This window comes from Corylus avellana, chromosome ca2 (genome assembly GCF_901000735.1).
Source record: "Corylus avellana chromosome ca2, CavTom2PMs-1.0".
Taxonomy (NCBI): domain Eukaryota; kingdom Viridiplantae; phylum Streptophyta; class Magnoliopsida; order Fagales; family Betulaceae; genus Corylus; species Corylus avellana.
Window position 1 is genome coordinate 3289382 of NC_081542.1, and position 16594 is coordinate 3305975.

General features: G+C 32.2%; 1 protein-coding gene across 1 annotated transcript; it reads right to left on the bottom strand.

Moving 5' to 3' along the window:
* Positions 1 to 3560: 3560 nt before the first annotated feature.
* On the bottom strand, positions 3561 to 4342 carry LOC132171989 (uncharacterized protein At5g65660). Its single transcript, XM_059583407.1, has 2 exons — positions 4033 to 4342; positions 3561 to 3900 (listed from the first exon to the last, which is right to left on the bottom strand). The coding sequence occupies exons 1-2, from the start codon at positions 4261 to 4263 to the stop codon at positions 3733 to 3735; spliced, it is 399 nt and encodes a 132-aa protein (XP_059439390.1). The 5' UTR covers positions 4264 to 4342; the 3' UTR covers positions 3561 to 3732.
* Positions 4343 to 16594: the final 12252 nt, after the last annotated feature.

Here is a 16594-nt window from a genome sequence, read left to right on the forward strand (position 1 = left end):
TGCAAACCCTAATTTTGATTGATTTGAAAAGTCATATTCATTTATGGATTTAACAAATAGTTCAAAATATTAAACAGATCAGAACATTAAAAAAATCGAAAAGACATCCTATCCTAAATGATTCTGGATGATTGTTTTGATGCTAGAAATGAAGATGGAATTATATGAACGGCTGTATTCTTTTTTGCAAAAATTATGCTCATCCCACCATGATTAAAGTGGCATTAGGAGAAGGGTATGAAATCTGATTGGGACAATGATATTTGGCACTACACAGAAGATGAGATTTAAAAAAAAGAAAAATGTTTGTGACATCATAGGCCACTGTTGGGATAAGACCACTCAGAACCCACTAAGCATTGTCCTGGAAAGGCTCGGTCCCCATGTGATTTTCGCCTAGAATGGGCCCCCATTGCCTTATCGTACGTTTACAAATCCTGCTTTTCACTTAAAAGTTTCTTTGAATCCAAAAGCAAACACATGGGCCAGGCTCGACCATCTTTGCTTTTATTATATTAAGTGGGTGCGTAACGGACAATATTGAAATGAGTTCCATTGAGAAAGTTTGTGGCTGCGTTTCATAAATATTTTATTCTTTATATTAACAAAAAATTTAAATGCAAATCACGTTTAAAAATAATTTTTATGATTATATCATATCAGAATATTTTTTAAATTAAAAAAAAAAAAAAAATCTCCAAAACTCAATAACTCAATAACAAATAAAGCCACTATTATGCAATTACAATCAATTAGAGTTATGATATAGGGTAATTTCACTGTAAATCTCTGAATTTTCATTCGATTTGACAAATCTCTTTTAAAATTTAAAATCTCTCAATTTAGTTCCTTGAACTTTCAATTGCAATCAATTTGAACCATTCCGTCAATTTTAGCAGTTAGAAATATCAAAAAAGATCAAAATATCCCTGATCATTTTGGAATTAAGGGTAAAGTTAGAATTTTATACAAAAGTCAAGTGTATAAACGTCATGTAACATTTAAAATCTGACGGAGGGTTCACATTAAGAGCAATTGAAAGTTCAAGGGACCAAATTGAGAGATTTTGAAGTTTGGAGGGGAGTTTGTTAAATTGGATGAAAATTCAATGATGTTCAGTGAAGTTATTCCTATGATATATGTGTTTAAGATTATTATATTCTTATAAGAATTAATTTTTAAATCAAAATTTGTAAAAATTAAAAATTTAAAAAAATAAATAAAAACCTCTACTAAACAATACTACTTTCTTATTGTTTTTTTTTTTTTTCCTAATACACTATTTTTATATTATTCATTGCAGAGGCAGGTGGAGTAGATAAATTCATTTGGGATGGTCATAAAATGGGTCCGGGTCAATCTTAGAGCTGGCTGCTAATCAAGGTAAAAGAAGAAAATTACAACCATTTGGAGTGATTTTATTTACAATAAAAAAAGAAAAGCCGCCACATTCATCCTAAAACACTATTTTTGTCCATTGCAAGATATTTTCTTCTCCATGTCATCGAATTGCCAAATCAGCTTTTCCATCAAGGCACCCTTGAAAAGATTGATAATTAAACGATGTGATTTTCGGACAACGGATCGAGACTATTTTTACTTCCCATTTTTGTTTGCCAAATGGGGTTAAAAGATTGGGATTGAGATTGATGCAATACTTTCTACTTGGTGTAAATCACAATAACACATTTTAAAAAACAAAAATGAGAGGCAGCTTGTTGCGCAAAATGTAGCTAATGAGATAACCAAATCGCCCGTCGACCACAGTCCACACCTTGTGATCAATATAGGGTAGTTCAACCACTTTCTTTGTCAAATGGGGTGATCCAACTACTTAAATAATTGGCTTAGGGGAAGAGTAAACCATTCTTCTTGTTGAATGGGTGGTTCGGTCACCTCTTTTTTTGTTATGATTTTCGTCAATCACACTTAAAAATAAACTCACCAAATAAAAACTAAGAACATTCATATCCGGCTCAATAAATAGTCTTTTGGTTAGTGTTAAAATCACTCCCCAGCCAGCTCAGCAAATTAGTCAAGAGTTTGCTAAGAAGCTAAGCACAATAGCTCAACAATCTATAATTTTATTAATAAAAAAATTATTTCATCATTTCTCCTCTAATTAAAAATTATTTAAACTTTTCTCCCTCTCTCTCTCTCTCTCTCGTAGAGTTACATAAATAATAAAAAATAATAAAAACAATAAATTTTAAATAAAATATTAAAAATTTATAATTAAAATGCTGAGTTAGAGATAAAAGCTTTAAAAAAATTTATAGCTAAAATAGAAAAAATTGATATTTTAAATAAATTTAACTAAAACTTTGGATGCTCGTCTATCTTTGTCACGACTCACAATCGAGGATATGAACAAGGAAAAGAAGGCAAGAAGGCCAATACATGCACATTTTACAACGAAAAAGAAAGCTAGAAAAACGTGGTTACTTCTTTTCATGTCAAGAATTAAGGAATGATATTTGATTTGAATTAAGGAATGACGGATGAATGTGAGAAGTGGGGACACTTGTTTAGTTGAGTGAATGAGATGAGATGATGTTGTCAATATCAAGTCTTTGACGGAAAGCAAAGTGAAACGGAAAAGTGATATGTACTCGCAACAATCACGGAAAAAGTACAGATTTTCTACTCATGGGAAAAAGAAAGTGGTCTAGATTAGCAACAGTGAAATTAGGACATGGGGAGCTGGCGCTGGAACCAAGTGGGGGGCCTGTGGAGCACCATATCTCTGTTCGTGATCATGTTGAGGCACCAACTTCTGTGTGTTATTTATGGTTTTTGACCGAGTAAAGTACCTTCCTGTTTCACCACCAATGCTTTATTTTACTTTTTTTCCTTTGTCAGCTTGGTGAATCAGTGGGTAAATCTCATTGTTTTCAAGTTATTGGGATTCTCGATGCTCTAATGCTTCACAAAAAGGCAAAAACATGCTGCTGCAATTGCCAACAGTGGATATTCTGACTAATTTATTTGCTGCCAACATGACATTCTTGAAATGTGGCACACAACATAACTAAAATGGGTAATGATATTTTGCCTTTCTTTCCTCCATGCAAGACTGAAAAAGGAGCAATAAGAATACCACCAGCAGAAACTCATTTGAAAGATTTGATGTACTTTACCAACCATAATCATGGGCACAGCAAATATACTTGACTTCTAACAATGCTTGCAATAAAAAAAGGTCAAAAAAAATCTTGCAGGATTGCCTAAATTTCTGATGAAGACCAAGTTTGAGCATTCAAAACTCCATTGTACTTGCTGTCTTGTTCCTGAAAAAACAGAGAGCAATGATTGTTTTTTCTTTAAAATTCGTTTCCATGTAAGAAAGATACAAACTGTCGGAAGAAAATATAACCAAAAACAGAGGACTCTGTTCTGTACTACTCTAGTATATTGAAAACAGAAAAAGGCACATCCTTTAGGTTGCAAATAACTCCATTTTACTCGCAATAGTGTCTACTTTATCAACCATATTCTCAAATCAAATTGGCTACAGAGGTTAAAGGAAATTGAAATTCTTCAGCAACCAAGTTGGATAATTACAAAAATTACTACAACACTCATATTAAAATGAAATGGTAACTATTTACAGAATGACCTTATCTAAATGGGCTAATAATATTTGGTAAATCTACTCCTTACAAGGGAATTGAAAGTAAAAAATTTTGCTTCCAATCAGTGTCACATACACATGAAATGGTCATTTTTTAGCTAATACAAAGGCACTGCAATACGAGGTGGTTTTGGCGGCTTCTGCACTTTCACCACGATGGTTTCTGGACGCGGAGGCTCGCAGGGACATGGCAATGCTATGAACTTCGGAATCCGATCCCCAGGCATCAACACAGGCAAGCTTTGACTCAGGTTTTGCTTTAAATCCTGTTAAAAAGAACAATTTCAAAAACCAAACATGTTATTTTCTGATTCATATCTAGTTAATCAACTAGTAATTAATTCCCATGAAAGAAAAAAGTGAATTTTGTTGGGGAGGGGGAGAGAGAGATTAGATACCGTGCATGTGGGCTTAGATTTGGAGGGTGAAGCTTCGATGTCTGGCTCGTGATCTGGGTCTTGGGAAAAAGATCGACGGAGTGATCTGAACTTGTCCCAGTGGTAGCAGCAGGAGAAGATGCCACTCAAGCTGAAGATGATGATCAAGAGGAGGGCCGTACCGAGGGGGAACCCAAGCGAGGGACGAGATGCGTCCATGTGGGGCGGCGAAAGATCCTGGCTCTCCATCATTTGCGGTTGGGGTTGTTCCTTCTCTCATGTGTTTGGAGGAGGAAGAGAGGAGGGAAAGGAATGCGATTGAGGGAGTAGGGGGAGGAGAGGGAGATTTGTGAGAATTTATAAAAGAGAAATAGAAGAGATGGGTGGTGATGAGTACGTGTAAAGGTACGTCCGGGCCATGGTACGGAACAAGGATGTGACCCACGTGGTTGGTGCTTAGCTAAAGCAAACCGTTCTTTTGCTTGTTTTATTGGAATCTTGGGGGAATAATTAAAGAAAAGGGAAAGAAACGGAAAATCAAAACCAAAAAGATGGAAACAAAAGGCAAGAAATGTTTGTAAATCAGTAAATGTGAATGCATGAAATCAGATGGATATTGAAAAATGCCCATTAGCTGGCCGGCACCTTAATAACTTTGCTTTCTTGTTTGGTTTGGCTTTCTACTTTCTTTTCAAATCAGTTTGGCTTTCTAATTTTTCTTTTTCCTTTTTTTTTTTTTTTTTTTTAAAGACGAGAAAAAAAAAATACCAACAAATAACATAAATTCAAAACAGAAAATTACAAATTCAAAATACAAAAGACTAAAAATAAAATATAATCTTCCAAAGGTCGAGAAAACAATCGAAAAAGCTGTTAACGAAGCTAGTTTTAGCAATTCATTGTAGATAGTGTATATATAAAAAAACTAAACCCTTTTTAATTTAACCCAAGTCTCGCTTATGAAGGAGCTAGAGAGACAAAAGAGCTAGTGTACGTGTAACGGCGGAAGAGATACCATGTAGTCATATAGGGCAATGAGGCAAAGAGTCGCTAAGATCAAATATTTTTAAGACCCGGATCCAAATATGAAATTCTGGATAAACCAAAAAGACTCGACAATGAGAGCTAAAAGAGATGTGATGGAAGAGATATGTTGCAAGAGACCAAAAGAAGTGGCGGCGCGAGTAAATGCGCAAGAGTGAAGGCCAGCGATGAAGGAGGAAACTTAAACTCTAATAACTCAAATAGAAGACTAAAAAAACTAAATAAAAAAGAAAGAAATGACGCAACATTAAGAAAATAGGGAGATTGAGGGGATAATGACTCCTTTGGGCTTCAAGTATCTTTATACAACATGGCCTTGTGGAGGTAGAGTACTGGTGGTAATATTTCTTCAACACAACAATGGCCTCGACAGAAGTATTTGGAGCATATATTTACATTTCCAAATAAGAGGTTGAGAATTTTATTTCATTCTGCAACCTATTCTAAAGAAAACAGTTAAAAGACTTGGGAATATTCTTCAGAAATTTTCTACTGCATGAGTGTAAATAATGAAGATGTAGTTAATATAAAAAGATGTGAAGCGAATATTAGAAAGGCACCAAAACTTCATGCCACCGACACAAAGGTATGTGAAACCTGTCTGCAGTTGTTTGTGCCGGTGAGTCGGTGACCACCAACAATACACCAGATGCCCACAAGACAATGCCGTGTGGAATTTAAATCCTGAAATGCCATTCAACTTACCTTCTGAAGCAAGAAATTTACTTCCCCACCATTTTCTAACTTCTTGAGCTCATACTTTTGAAGCCCAACTGACTAATTGACGACAGAGCTGTTAATACTATTACATAATACTTATTACGTTATACGTAACACTTACAATCTTCACAAATTAACGTGACAGTCTACCTATTAATTAAAGCATTAAAATGTGTCAACTTGCCCAACTTGTCTTTCTCTACTTATCTTCAAACGTGTCATATACGATAGTAGGTCAAAGTTCGTAGTAAAAGACAGTTAATTTCAATCTCAAGTCAGTGTCATTGGCTTCCCTACCAAAGAGGGCCATTCAATTGCAGAGCATGTTCCTAAATATCCAGCTTCTTGATAGCAGCAGCTTGTGAATATATATCATCTTTTCCAACGTCTCAAGTAACTCCATCAGGGGACCATGGCCACGGATTCAAACATTGGGGCTTCGACATGGATGTTACATTTGTTTCTTCTGTGTCTTGTAATTTGCATTGAATGTTCATTTGGTGTCATAATCATTTTCATAAAATTTGTTCTTTACACCCATTAGGCTTTATATATATATATATATATACTAACTACAATTATATTAAAAAATTAATGGATTCGAATTTGAACATAATAAAACTTTTCTTCAAAATGAGTGGTAGGAAAATGGAATGAAAATATCTTTTAAGAAATTAATTAGTCATTTTACATAAAATTTGAAAATATCTGTAAATATCTTGGACTAAATTAAAGTCTAAAGCTACTTGACCTTTCTACTCCGTGCAGTGCAAGGTACATTGGAGTACTGCTAATACGTGCCATAAGAAGGTTTGTAGGTTCCGTTTCTCAGTCAGCCAGAGACTATGGTTTATCAGCCAAAAAAACCTAGGTTGCTATCCTAGAATATATGCCGTGTAGAATCCAAATTGTGAAATGACTACGATGGATCTTTTTGTACTTTACCCCTCTGCTTACGGAATGTCAGAATTAATTTGGGTAGTTAAAATAGTTAAAAAAAAATTATCTTGACTAGTTTTATAAAAAATAGTTTAAAAAAAAAGTTTCGCATTTGGGTAGTTATTTTAGCTAAACAAATTTGTGTATATACATATATAATTTTTTTTACAAATTAGGTAATATGAACTCTTATAATCTAGCTTTAAAAAAAGACAGGCTTTTTTTTTTTTTTTTTTTAACATGTCTAAACAAGAATTGAGAAAAATAAAATTCGAACTAATAATCTACACTTTATGAGATGTAGTCATTAGCCCATTGAACTAGAGAACAGGTCTTTTAAATATGTAAGAAATATATGCTTTGTTATTAATACTATTAGACATGTTTGTTATTAAAAAAAACTCATGCCACTTTTTAAAGTTTGAATTGTAAAAATTTCTTAAAAAAAACTAATAAAATATTTAATTAATATGATTCTCTCCTATTTGAAAATAGTGCAAATAGATAATATATATACATATATTAGATAAATTTAAATAGTAATTTTTATTTTAGTTGTGGAGTATCTCAATCATTATCTAGCGGACTCACAAAGGAATTTTTGGAAGCCGACAGTATAATTAATCGCTTTAATTTTGCCACTTAAATCACTATCTAGTGGTCATTCAAGATTTTGATTGGACTTGACTCTTTTTACTCCTAAAGTTTGAAAAGACGGAAGAAAATAATTAAGAGACAGCCAATAGAAAAATTCAAGTACAACGTTCTACACTAAGAAAGAAATTATATTAAATAAATACATCATAGAGGAGAAAAAATATATATATATATATATATATGAATTTGATTATATTAAAATATGAATTAATTAAATAATTAGGCTCAAAGTTGGGCCATTACAAAAATTTTAAACGAGTTTTCGTAAGCAGAAACCACAAATTTCCAGTGCACGTCATTTTCAAATTTCTTTGCATCTTCTCAAGTCAAGTCGTCATCTACCTACCGGCCCCACTGGCACAGCCTTGCTGCCCAAGAAGAGCACTTCACTGTTTCATTCTGCTCAAACGGAAATGGAGTTTTATGCCCCACCCCCACCCCCACCCTTGCAGCTTCTTGGCAGCTTCTTTCTTTGATCTTATCCTCTTTAACATGCAATTTCAAGGGAATTTCCATTAAAAAAAAAAAAAAAAAGGCTTAATTTGCAGCACAAAATCTTTGTGAATAAAGCAAAATGCATGTTTACGAAACTTCCTCATTTTGAAAGGGTTGGATTCTTTCTGGACATTGCCATTGATGGTATATGTCCTTTTCTCTGTGATTGATCACTTACCATGGGAATCCTATCTAGCATGCTCATCATTTTTCACTTTTACAGATCACATAATACTTGCAGTGAAAACTCTAAACTTTATAGCTGTGTTTGGCAATGTAATAGAAAAAATGAGAAAAATGAAATTGTAACATATTTGATTGATATGAAGGAAAAAAGTCAGAATGTTTTGTATAAAAAAGTAAAAAATTTTATTTTATAGTGATTTTTTTATTTGAATAATAAAAAAAAAATTAATGTGATGTAAAAAATAAGAATATTTGAGTTAATTTTGAAAAATAATTTTTAAAATTTTTGGGTTTGATCCCGCCTTTGTCATAGACTACAGTTTCTAAATTGCACTATGTACAACATAGTACATAGTACATACTTTATTGTAATTTTTTTTAATAGCACGTAACCCAAATCCGGCGGATACTAAGAAGAATGAGATATAGAGGACAAAGAGAATGAATAATGTCTTGCATTTTTCTTTAATCACACAACAGCTTGCATTATTTTGAAGTTATGCAGCATTTTAGAAGACAGCCAGCCTTTAAAGCAGGCAGAGATGTGGGCTTAAAGTGTGTTAAATTAACACAATTGGCTCAACATGGTGCCTAAAAAAAAGCCTACCAAAATCATTGCTCATGATGCCAACTGCACACGCATTTAGGAAAATGAAAGATGAATAGCATATACCATCATTAAAAAGAAACACGGCTTTAACGAGTTTTCTACCACAAAATGGTGATATACACGTCACGTTCAAAATTTAAGAATAAAGTTAGAGAAAAAGTTAATTAATTTTAGTTTATTAAAAATGTATTTTTAGTTCTAACGTACATTCTTAATAGAACATGTGATTCTCACAAATCACATAAAGAATACATGTCTGATTTAATAGATTGAATTAAGAGAATTTTCTATAACCCCATTTAAAAAAAAATTGTCCAAGATTTAATAACCCACCGTTAAAAGATAAGAAAAACTGTGTAACTTAGACTAAATATGTAGAAAGTATGAATGTATATTGAATCGTATAAACCTAGCAACCCCTCAAACTTATGGGGGTTGCAAGGGACTTACTTGAATTTGGAGACAATATTACGAAAACACCATGAACGATATAAGTTTGTGAAAGGTTTGCGAATTGATCGTGATATTCAGTGGAATGAAACTGCAGCAAATCTTGAAAAAGATGATGATGAACAAAGTGACAATCAAACTCAATATATTTGGTTCATTTATGGAAGACGTCAGTATGGATAATTTGAATAATACTTTTGTTGTTGTATTACAGGAGTAGCAGAAAAATGGGAGAGAATCATATATCCTATTATCATTACAACCAAAGTTACTCTATGGTGGTGTTGGCTAAAGCACGATATTGCGTCTTAGTGCTAGATCAAACAACAACAATTTGTTTCCTACTCCATCAAGAGATAAGGGAAATACCAAATAAAAAACAGTAAGTAACAATATAATATGGATATATATGATCACATGTCTAATCAACATCAATATTTACGACAGACATCTATGAATAAGCTCCCTATCAAAATGTTTCAGCCAACAGTTTCAATTTCAGGTGTTCTTAAAAGAACATCATGACATGGATGTCATCGAATTCTTAATTGGGTAAGGCACATACAATTAGGTTTCTTTCTGTTTAATTATTTGTAGAAAGTTGAGTTTGGATGAATGTGGTACCAAAGCTTTCCAGCCCATGGATTTGATTATAAGGTACGAAATTCTACATTTTTATTTATTTATTTTTTAATTTTAACTTTTTGACTAATTGATATGACTTTAATGCGACGTTTATGCTCCTAATTAACATTGTGGTGTTTTGTGTAGATTACTCTCTGACTTATGAGCTAGTGGCTATCAAATTCGTGTTCCCAATTATAGGAAGCACAATGGCAATTGTAAAGGACTTCATACTTTATCTTTTGTTATATTTTGTTGGTTAAATTATCGGTTATCTAAAAAATAATCTAACATTTTTCTTTCCGTATCGGGTCAAACTTTTTATCGAGATTCAAATAATATAATATTTAATTAAAATGAGAAGCAAAATATGGAGGTAGAGTTCGAAATTAAGATATTTAATTTGATACCACGTTAAATTACAAATTATCTAAAAACTTAAGCTTTTAAAATTAGTAGTGATTTTAAATTGTTGAGTGTTTAAGAAAATGAGATAAATAGATGAAGAGCATGGGCATAAATCTTAAGCTTGTTCTGAATTAAGTACTCTCAGTGATTTAATTAGTTGATCTTTGTAAAAAAATAATTGTGACCATGCAAGAAACGGAATAGGATCATCTCTAGTCCATAATAGACAGGAGAATATTCAGTTCATAGCTGGAAAGAACACTTGTCCCACTAAAAATAACAAAGAAAAAAATAATAATAATATTTTAGATTAAAAAAATAATAAACAAATTAATAATAATAATAATAAAAAAAAAGGGTGACTAGCCACCCCATCCACTCCATGGCACTTGGGGGTGGTCCAGCCACCCCCTAAACCCAAACTAAAATAAATAGCCCATATTACTTGGGTTCTTTAGTAGCCTAAATAAAACTTTTTTTTTTTTTTTTGATCTAGTTCTTAGGGGTGGCCGGACCACCCCCAAGGGCCATGGGTTGGCTTCGGCCACCCCTAGCCCCAACTAGGGTGGTCTGGCCACCCCCTAACCACCCCAATGGGTGGTTAGCCACCCCTTAATTTTTTATAATTTTGTTTTATAATTGTTTTTTAAAACTATATAATATTTTATTATTTTTTTTATTAATTTGATAGATGTCCTATTTATGGCAAAAGAGATCCTAACTATTAACCAGATAAAATAGACTGAAGAGGATCCTCTTCCGCAAGAAACTGAATTTGTTACTACAACCGAGCCACAATGTAAATGAGCTTTAAAAAGGAACAAAAAAAAAAACAAATCCGTTTTGGGTCATTTTGGGGTTCATATTCCAAAAGCAACTAAAACATGTTACTGGGATGGGCCTTGGGCCTAAAATATGAGGATGTAGGGACCTGAAGCAGCCCAGTACTGGCCATTGAACATCTGCAGTTCCGCTATGTGGGGCTTACTTTGCATGGACCTGGAAGATGTAACTTGGGCCACATCATTTCTGGTTTTCAAGATCGTAAAATCAGAAAATTGTCCACAATGCAAATTTAATAAGGATAAGGTTCCGAACCTTCATTCGACTCGGCCTATTAATTTGATATGTTAAAAGAATATATGTTTAATAGATTTGGCTGAAAAAAATTTCCCCTAATACAATTGGGTGCTTGTCCAATTTCAGTTTTTTTTTTTCCTAATGATTTTTTTAATTTATTTTTTATCTAATATGGAAAAGGAGAAAAGAGAATGAATCAAATAAATAACGCAGGGGCCAAATAAATAACATGGCCCATCAAATGAACTGATACTACCAATGAAGACGGTTAAATATGACAATATTCTGCAAACAGAACAAAACCCATAAGAATTACCAACATGATTTCAGCTACTTGAATGGTCGGCAAGAACCAATTTTCATGGGAGTGCACAAAATCGTCAAAACAACTTATGGGCATATGACCATTTAAAATATATATATATTTTTATCTTCTTTCAATTTCAACTTTGTCTTATGAGAAATGCTATTATATATATATATCAATTTCAACTTTGTCTTACGAGAAATGCTATTATATATATATATATATATATATATATAATAGCACTTCTCATAAGACAAAGTTGAAATTGAAAGAAGATAAAAATAAAACAGCTTTTGGGGGCAACATGTAAGATATTACCACCTTTAAGTTAAATCCTAGCTAAATTTTGAAAGCCTCCAGTAGTCCCCAACATGTTTTGGGGTGGTCGACTACTTTCCCAAAGTCGACTACTACTCTTTGGGAAAGGGTCTTTTTCATTTCAAATGTCCTTTATTTTTATAGAGGCAAAACTGTCAATTTCTATTTTTTATTTATTTATTTTTATAACAATTTTTCCAATTTAAAAGCGAAGGACCGATCCAAGTCCCCTCTTTGCAGCTATCTGACTACTTAATTGGGCCTTAACTTTTTTTTTTTTTTTTTTTTGAGGTTTGACTTTGAGATGACATATTATCATAACTCATAATAATTTATAAACGAGAAAATATAAAGGGTGAAATACTCTTTTGTTTCATAAGGTTTTAACACTTTATTTTTTTATTTTTTTAGGGTTTTATTTTTATCACAAAAGGTACTTGTGGTGTTTATAAAGACTAAAATGGTACATTCGTTAATATTCAGTCCAAAACTTAATGAAACGCTCCACCAACATCAATCAAATGTCGTAATGTGTCATATAATTAATTTAAAAAAAAATTAAAAAACTATTTTTTTTTTCAAAAAAAATAAAAAATAAAAAAATGTTGAGGGTGGTTTGGCCATGGGGGTGGCAGGGCCACCCCATCTGGCCCGCTCACCACCCCCGAAGTGTTTTCCTATCTGGGTGTTTTCTCTTTCACTTTAGACCCATCTGGTTGTTTTCCTATTCTCCATGGAAAAAGTCTTTTCATGATTTCTTCATTGTTTGCTCTATCAAATATATACAATGCTTAGTTTGTGTTTCTTGTTGATTAATTATTTCCTACTTTGGCATATCATCCTCAGGGGTGAGAATTTTTTTTTTTTTTTTTTAATTGAATAAGGAAAAAATGTTACGGGAAAAGATTTTTACTACTCTTGTTCTGAATGGAAAAAAGGATACAATGAGAATTTAAAGGAAAGGGAAATGGTGCTAGGATCAAAGCCTCCTGGCTGCGAGAACAGGTGCTTAAAGTGCAGGCCTTGCATTGCCACTCTTGTTATTCTTTCTCACCAAAAAAAGATGGGTTTCAATGCAATAATATCATCTCATGGAGAAGATGAAGGCTACTATCTCCTCTCCTGGAAATGTAGATGTGGAAATAAGCTTTATCAACGGCTGAATGGGGGTGGCTTGGCCACCATCCTGCCGGATGGGAGTGGGGCCACCCCAAACTGGTCAAGAGCCTTCCTAAATTATATTTTTTAAATATTGTTTTTAAAAAAATTAATTATATGACATGTAACGATATGTGATTAGTAATGATGTAACGTTCCGTTGAGTCTTAAATAAAATTTTAATGAAGGTACCATCTTAATCTGTAGTCCTGTGATAAAAATAAAACCTTAAAATATATATATATATATATTAAAACTCTAAGAGATAAAAGATTATTTAATCCAAATATAAATTATCGGACATCATAAATATTAGATTCTGGGATCTAAATAAATAAACGCCCGATAGAATCAGAAGACCATAATTCTAGCGTGTGAAACTATAACTTTTAAATGCTTAATTAAATGAAATTGCATGTCACGCATTGAATGTTCTTCCAGAATTATACATCTCTTTTTCCCAAACTGCCTCCGAGATACACCCTTCCTCCTCACTCACTGATTTACCCTGCCATGTCAGAACAATACATCTTCATCATCACTCACTTCATTCATTAAGCCTTGCAGTTTCTGAATTTTTGATGTCGATCGATCGAACGGTCCTTTCTTTTTTGTTTCAATAATTCACTTTCTTTAATGCTACCGAATGCCTGGCTTTCTTTTCCCAATATTTTATTAATAAAAAAGTAAAATCAGTCACCAACTCCTACTCTCCATCTCCACTATTTCCATTTTAAAATCTTAATTTTTATTTTAATAAATAAACTAAGGAAAATTTGTGTTCTATACCAAATGGGTGGATTCAAAAGTTACTATAGATGTTTCTAAAAGATTAACAACAATGTCCATTAGTATCACAAGCTTTTAATTTGTCGGTCGTTTAGAGTGCATTAACCTATATATTTACCTTAGCCTACCCGCCATCATCATGTTCCCAACATCCTTCCTATCATTTCTAATCCTAGCATTATTGGTTTTGGCATTACATAAGTTGTAAGGAGATCGTATCCAATGCATATGTGTGGACAGATTTTTCTTTTAAATTGTTTTTTTTTAAAAAAAAATAAAAAAAAATCAATTCCGTTTATAAAAATTATCATATATTTTTTAACATATAAAAAATAATACGGACAACTTTATATAATGATTGTGTTGTGCGTTGGATTCCATATTCATCACTGTAATACCAAAGTATAATAATTAGTATGCAGGTTGATTGTTCGATATTAAGAAAACACGATGATAAACTTTAATTATAAAATATGCTCAAAAAACGTTTTGCTTTGCTTTTTATGCTAGTAACTAATTATATTATGTGTCTTCAAATTCGACTATGGTCTTATATGATTCTTTGGAAGGTCCGATCTAGTTCTAAGAAAATATATCATCCCATTTTATAGACCAGATATAATTCGCTCGTTCAATTCGAGTTGAGAAAACGAACTTGAAAGCTTAGAATTCGAGACAAAATTATAGAACTCTAATCGTCGGTCCGGACTAGACCAAGAAAGGCAATGTGAAGAAAACGTACACAAAACAATCGATAATCAACTGCAAAGGTCACCAACTATGATGGTAGAATTCAATACAATACAATACAAAAAAAAAAAAAAAAAAAAAAAAAAAAAAAGTTTGCTCAAAACCCTTTTTTAAAATTTTTTTTTTTTTTTTTTTATCTTTTATCTTTTCCAAAAACCATGGCTAGAAGATAAGGTGTAATACTCCAATCCCATATTGGGAAGATGAGAAGAAGCTCACATAAAATGTGTGATTCATAAAAATAGTTATGAATGCTAAGTTTCATATTGCCTAGTTACTAAGTAAAATTGAACTTTATAATGAATTCTAGAAAAACTTCAATTAACTAGTTATTTTGAGGTAATAGCACAGATGTGACTAGCGTTTTTTCTTGGGTCGTTATAAGTGGTATCAGAACAAAATTTAAGAGGAGGAGTTTATAACACTCCGATCCTATATTAAAACTACGAGAAGAAGTTTATATAGAGTGAGTAATTTATAAAAATAGTCATAAATGCTAAGTTTCATATTGCTTAAATAAAATTGAACTTTATAATAAATTTTAAAAAAAAATTAAATTGATTAATCCTTTTAAGATAATACCACAAGTATAACTCATTTTTTTTCCTGAATCCTTCTGTGTGAGGATTGATGTGATTTCGTGATAGGAACTACGGGTAAAAAAATATTAATATTTTATTTGTCTGCTCTTGTGAAAACAAAAAATAAATTTTTGTGTTCAAAGCATATTGAAGCAACTTTTTGATCCGTAAAGGTCAAGGGGTAGAAGACAATGGAGCATACACGTACACACGTATCTTTCACACGTGAAGTACCAGAGAAGAGAAGAGCCTTAGAGCGGGCCCCTACTTCGTCAGCCTCATTGACCTTCAAGCCCTGGCCCTATCCCCGTCAGTCAGAGTCCACGTGCCATTATGCCTGTCACAAAGCTTCCAGATAATAAAGACGTGTCAGTCTCTTATTAGATATAACAGACCGTCAGAAAAAAGTGTGCCGAGTCTCGGACGCTTATCTGACGTCTCTGCTTTGGAACCATCACCATTACTCAGGAGTCAGTTGGCTAAACCTCTCGGTACCTTGACCGTGGTTAGTTCAACCGGGGTTAGGATTTAAGTGACCGGCAAAAGCGGAAATCACCCGGCATTGGGTCCCATTATCGTAGCACAGCACCGCAATCCGTGGCCCCAAACCAAAGTACCACCCTACACATTTTTTATTAAATTATTATTTTAGGCACCGTCACTTTCATTATACTCATTACACTCAATTACCCATGCTATAGAAATCAATTGAACTTTCAGAGTATCTCTATTATTTATTTTTTAAAAAAAATATATATTTTGAAGTAAAATAAAAGTAAATACAGTCTTAATGTTTTAAGTCGTGTTCTTGGTTAATTTCTTTGAATTGGAATAAGATCATTTTCAATTTATTTGAATTGAATAATATTAAATTAATTATAATGAAATGAAATTTTTGTCTTTTTATATTCTTTCACTTTAACTAATTAGATATTATTCAATTCAAATAAACTGAAAAATATCATAATTTCCTTGAATTAGAATATATATATATATATAGAGAAAATAAAGTCATTAACCAAGATGATAAGGACTTATGTCTCGTTTGATTCGCGGAATGTCTAGTCCAATGTAAAATAATTAACTACTATTGGGAATAGAAAAGTGTAGAATAGATTAACTATTCATATTCCTTTATTTAGTTGTAACGCTGAAATAAACTAGCTAATTTTATTCATTCGTTTGATACAATACAATATGTTGGTGAATTGAATCATATTGTGATCAAATTTCCTAAAATATCCTTATAATACAAATATAATTTATATTATTAAGGACTTTCATTCTTTTTTATATATATATATATATATATATATATATATATACAACTTTACTATAATTTGTTTTTTTTGTTTTTTTTTTGTTTTTAATTATGTCAGGTATGTAGACTTTTTTCTTTTTCTTTTTTTTCTTTTTTTTTTCTTTTTGCAATTATGCTACAAAATTATTTATACAAAAAAAAATATA

Excerpts from the sequence above, each read along its gene's own strand:
- LOC132171989 (XM_059583407.1), bottom strand. The coding sequence starts at position 4,263 with ATGATGGAGAGCCAGGATCTTTCGCCGCCCCACATGGACGCATCTCGT. Across the intron at positions 3,901-4,032 it reads AATCTAAGCCCACATGCACG|GATTTAAAGCAAAACCTGAG; the intron begins GTATCTAATCTC and ends TCTTTTTAACAG.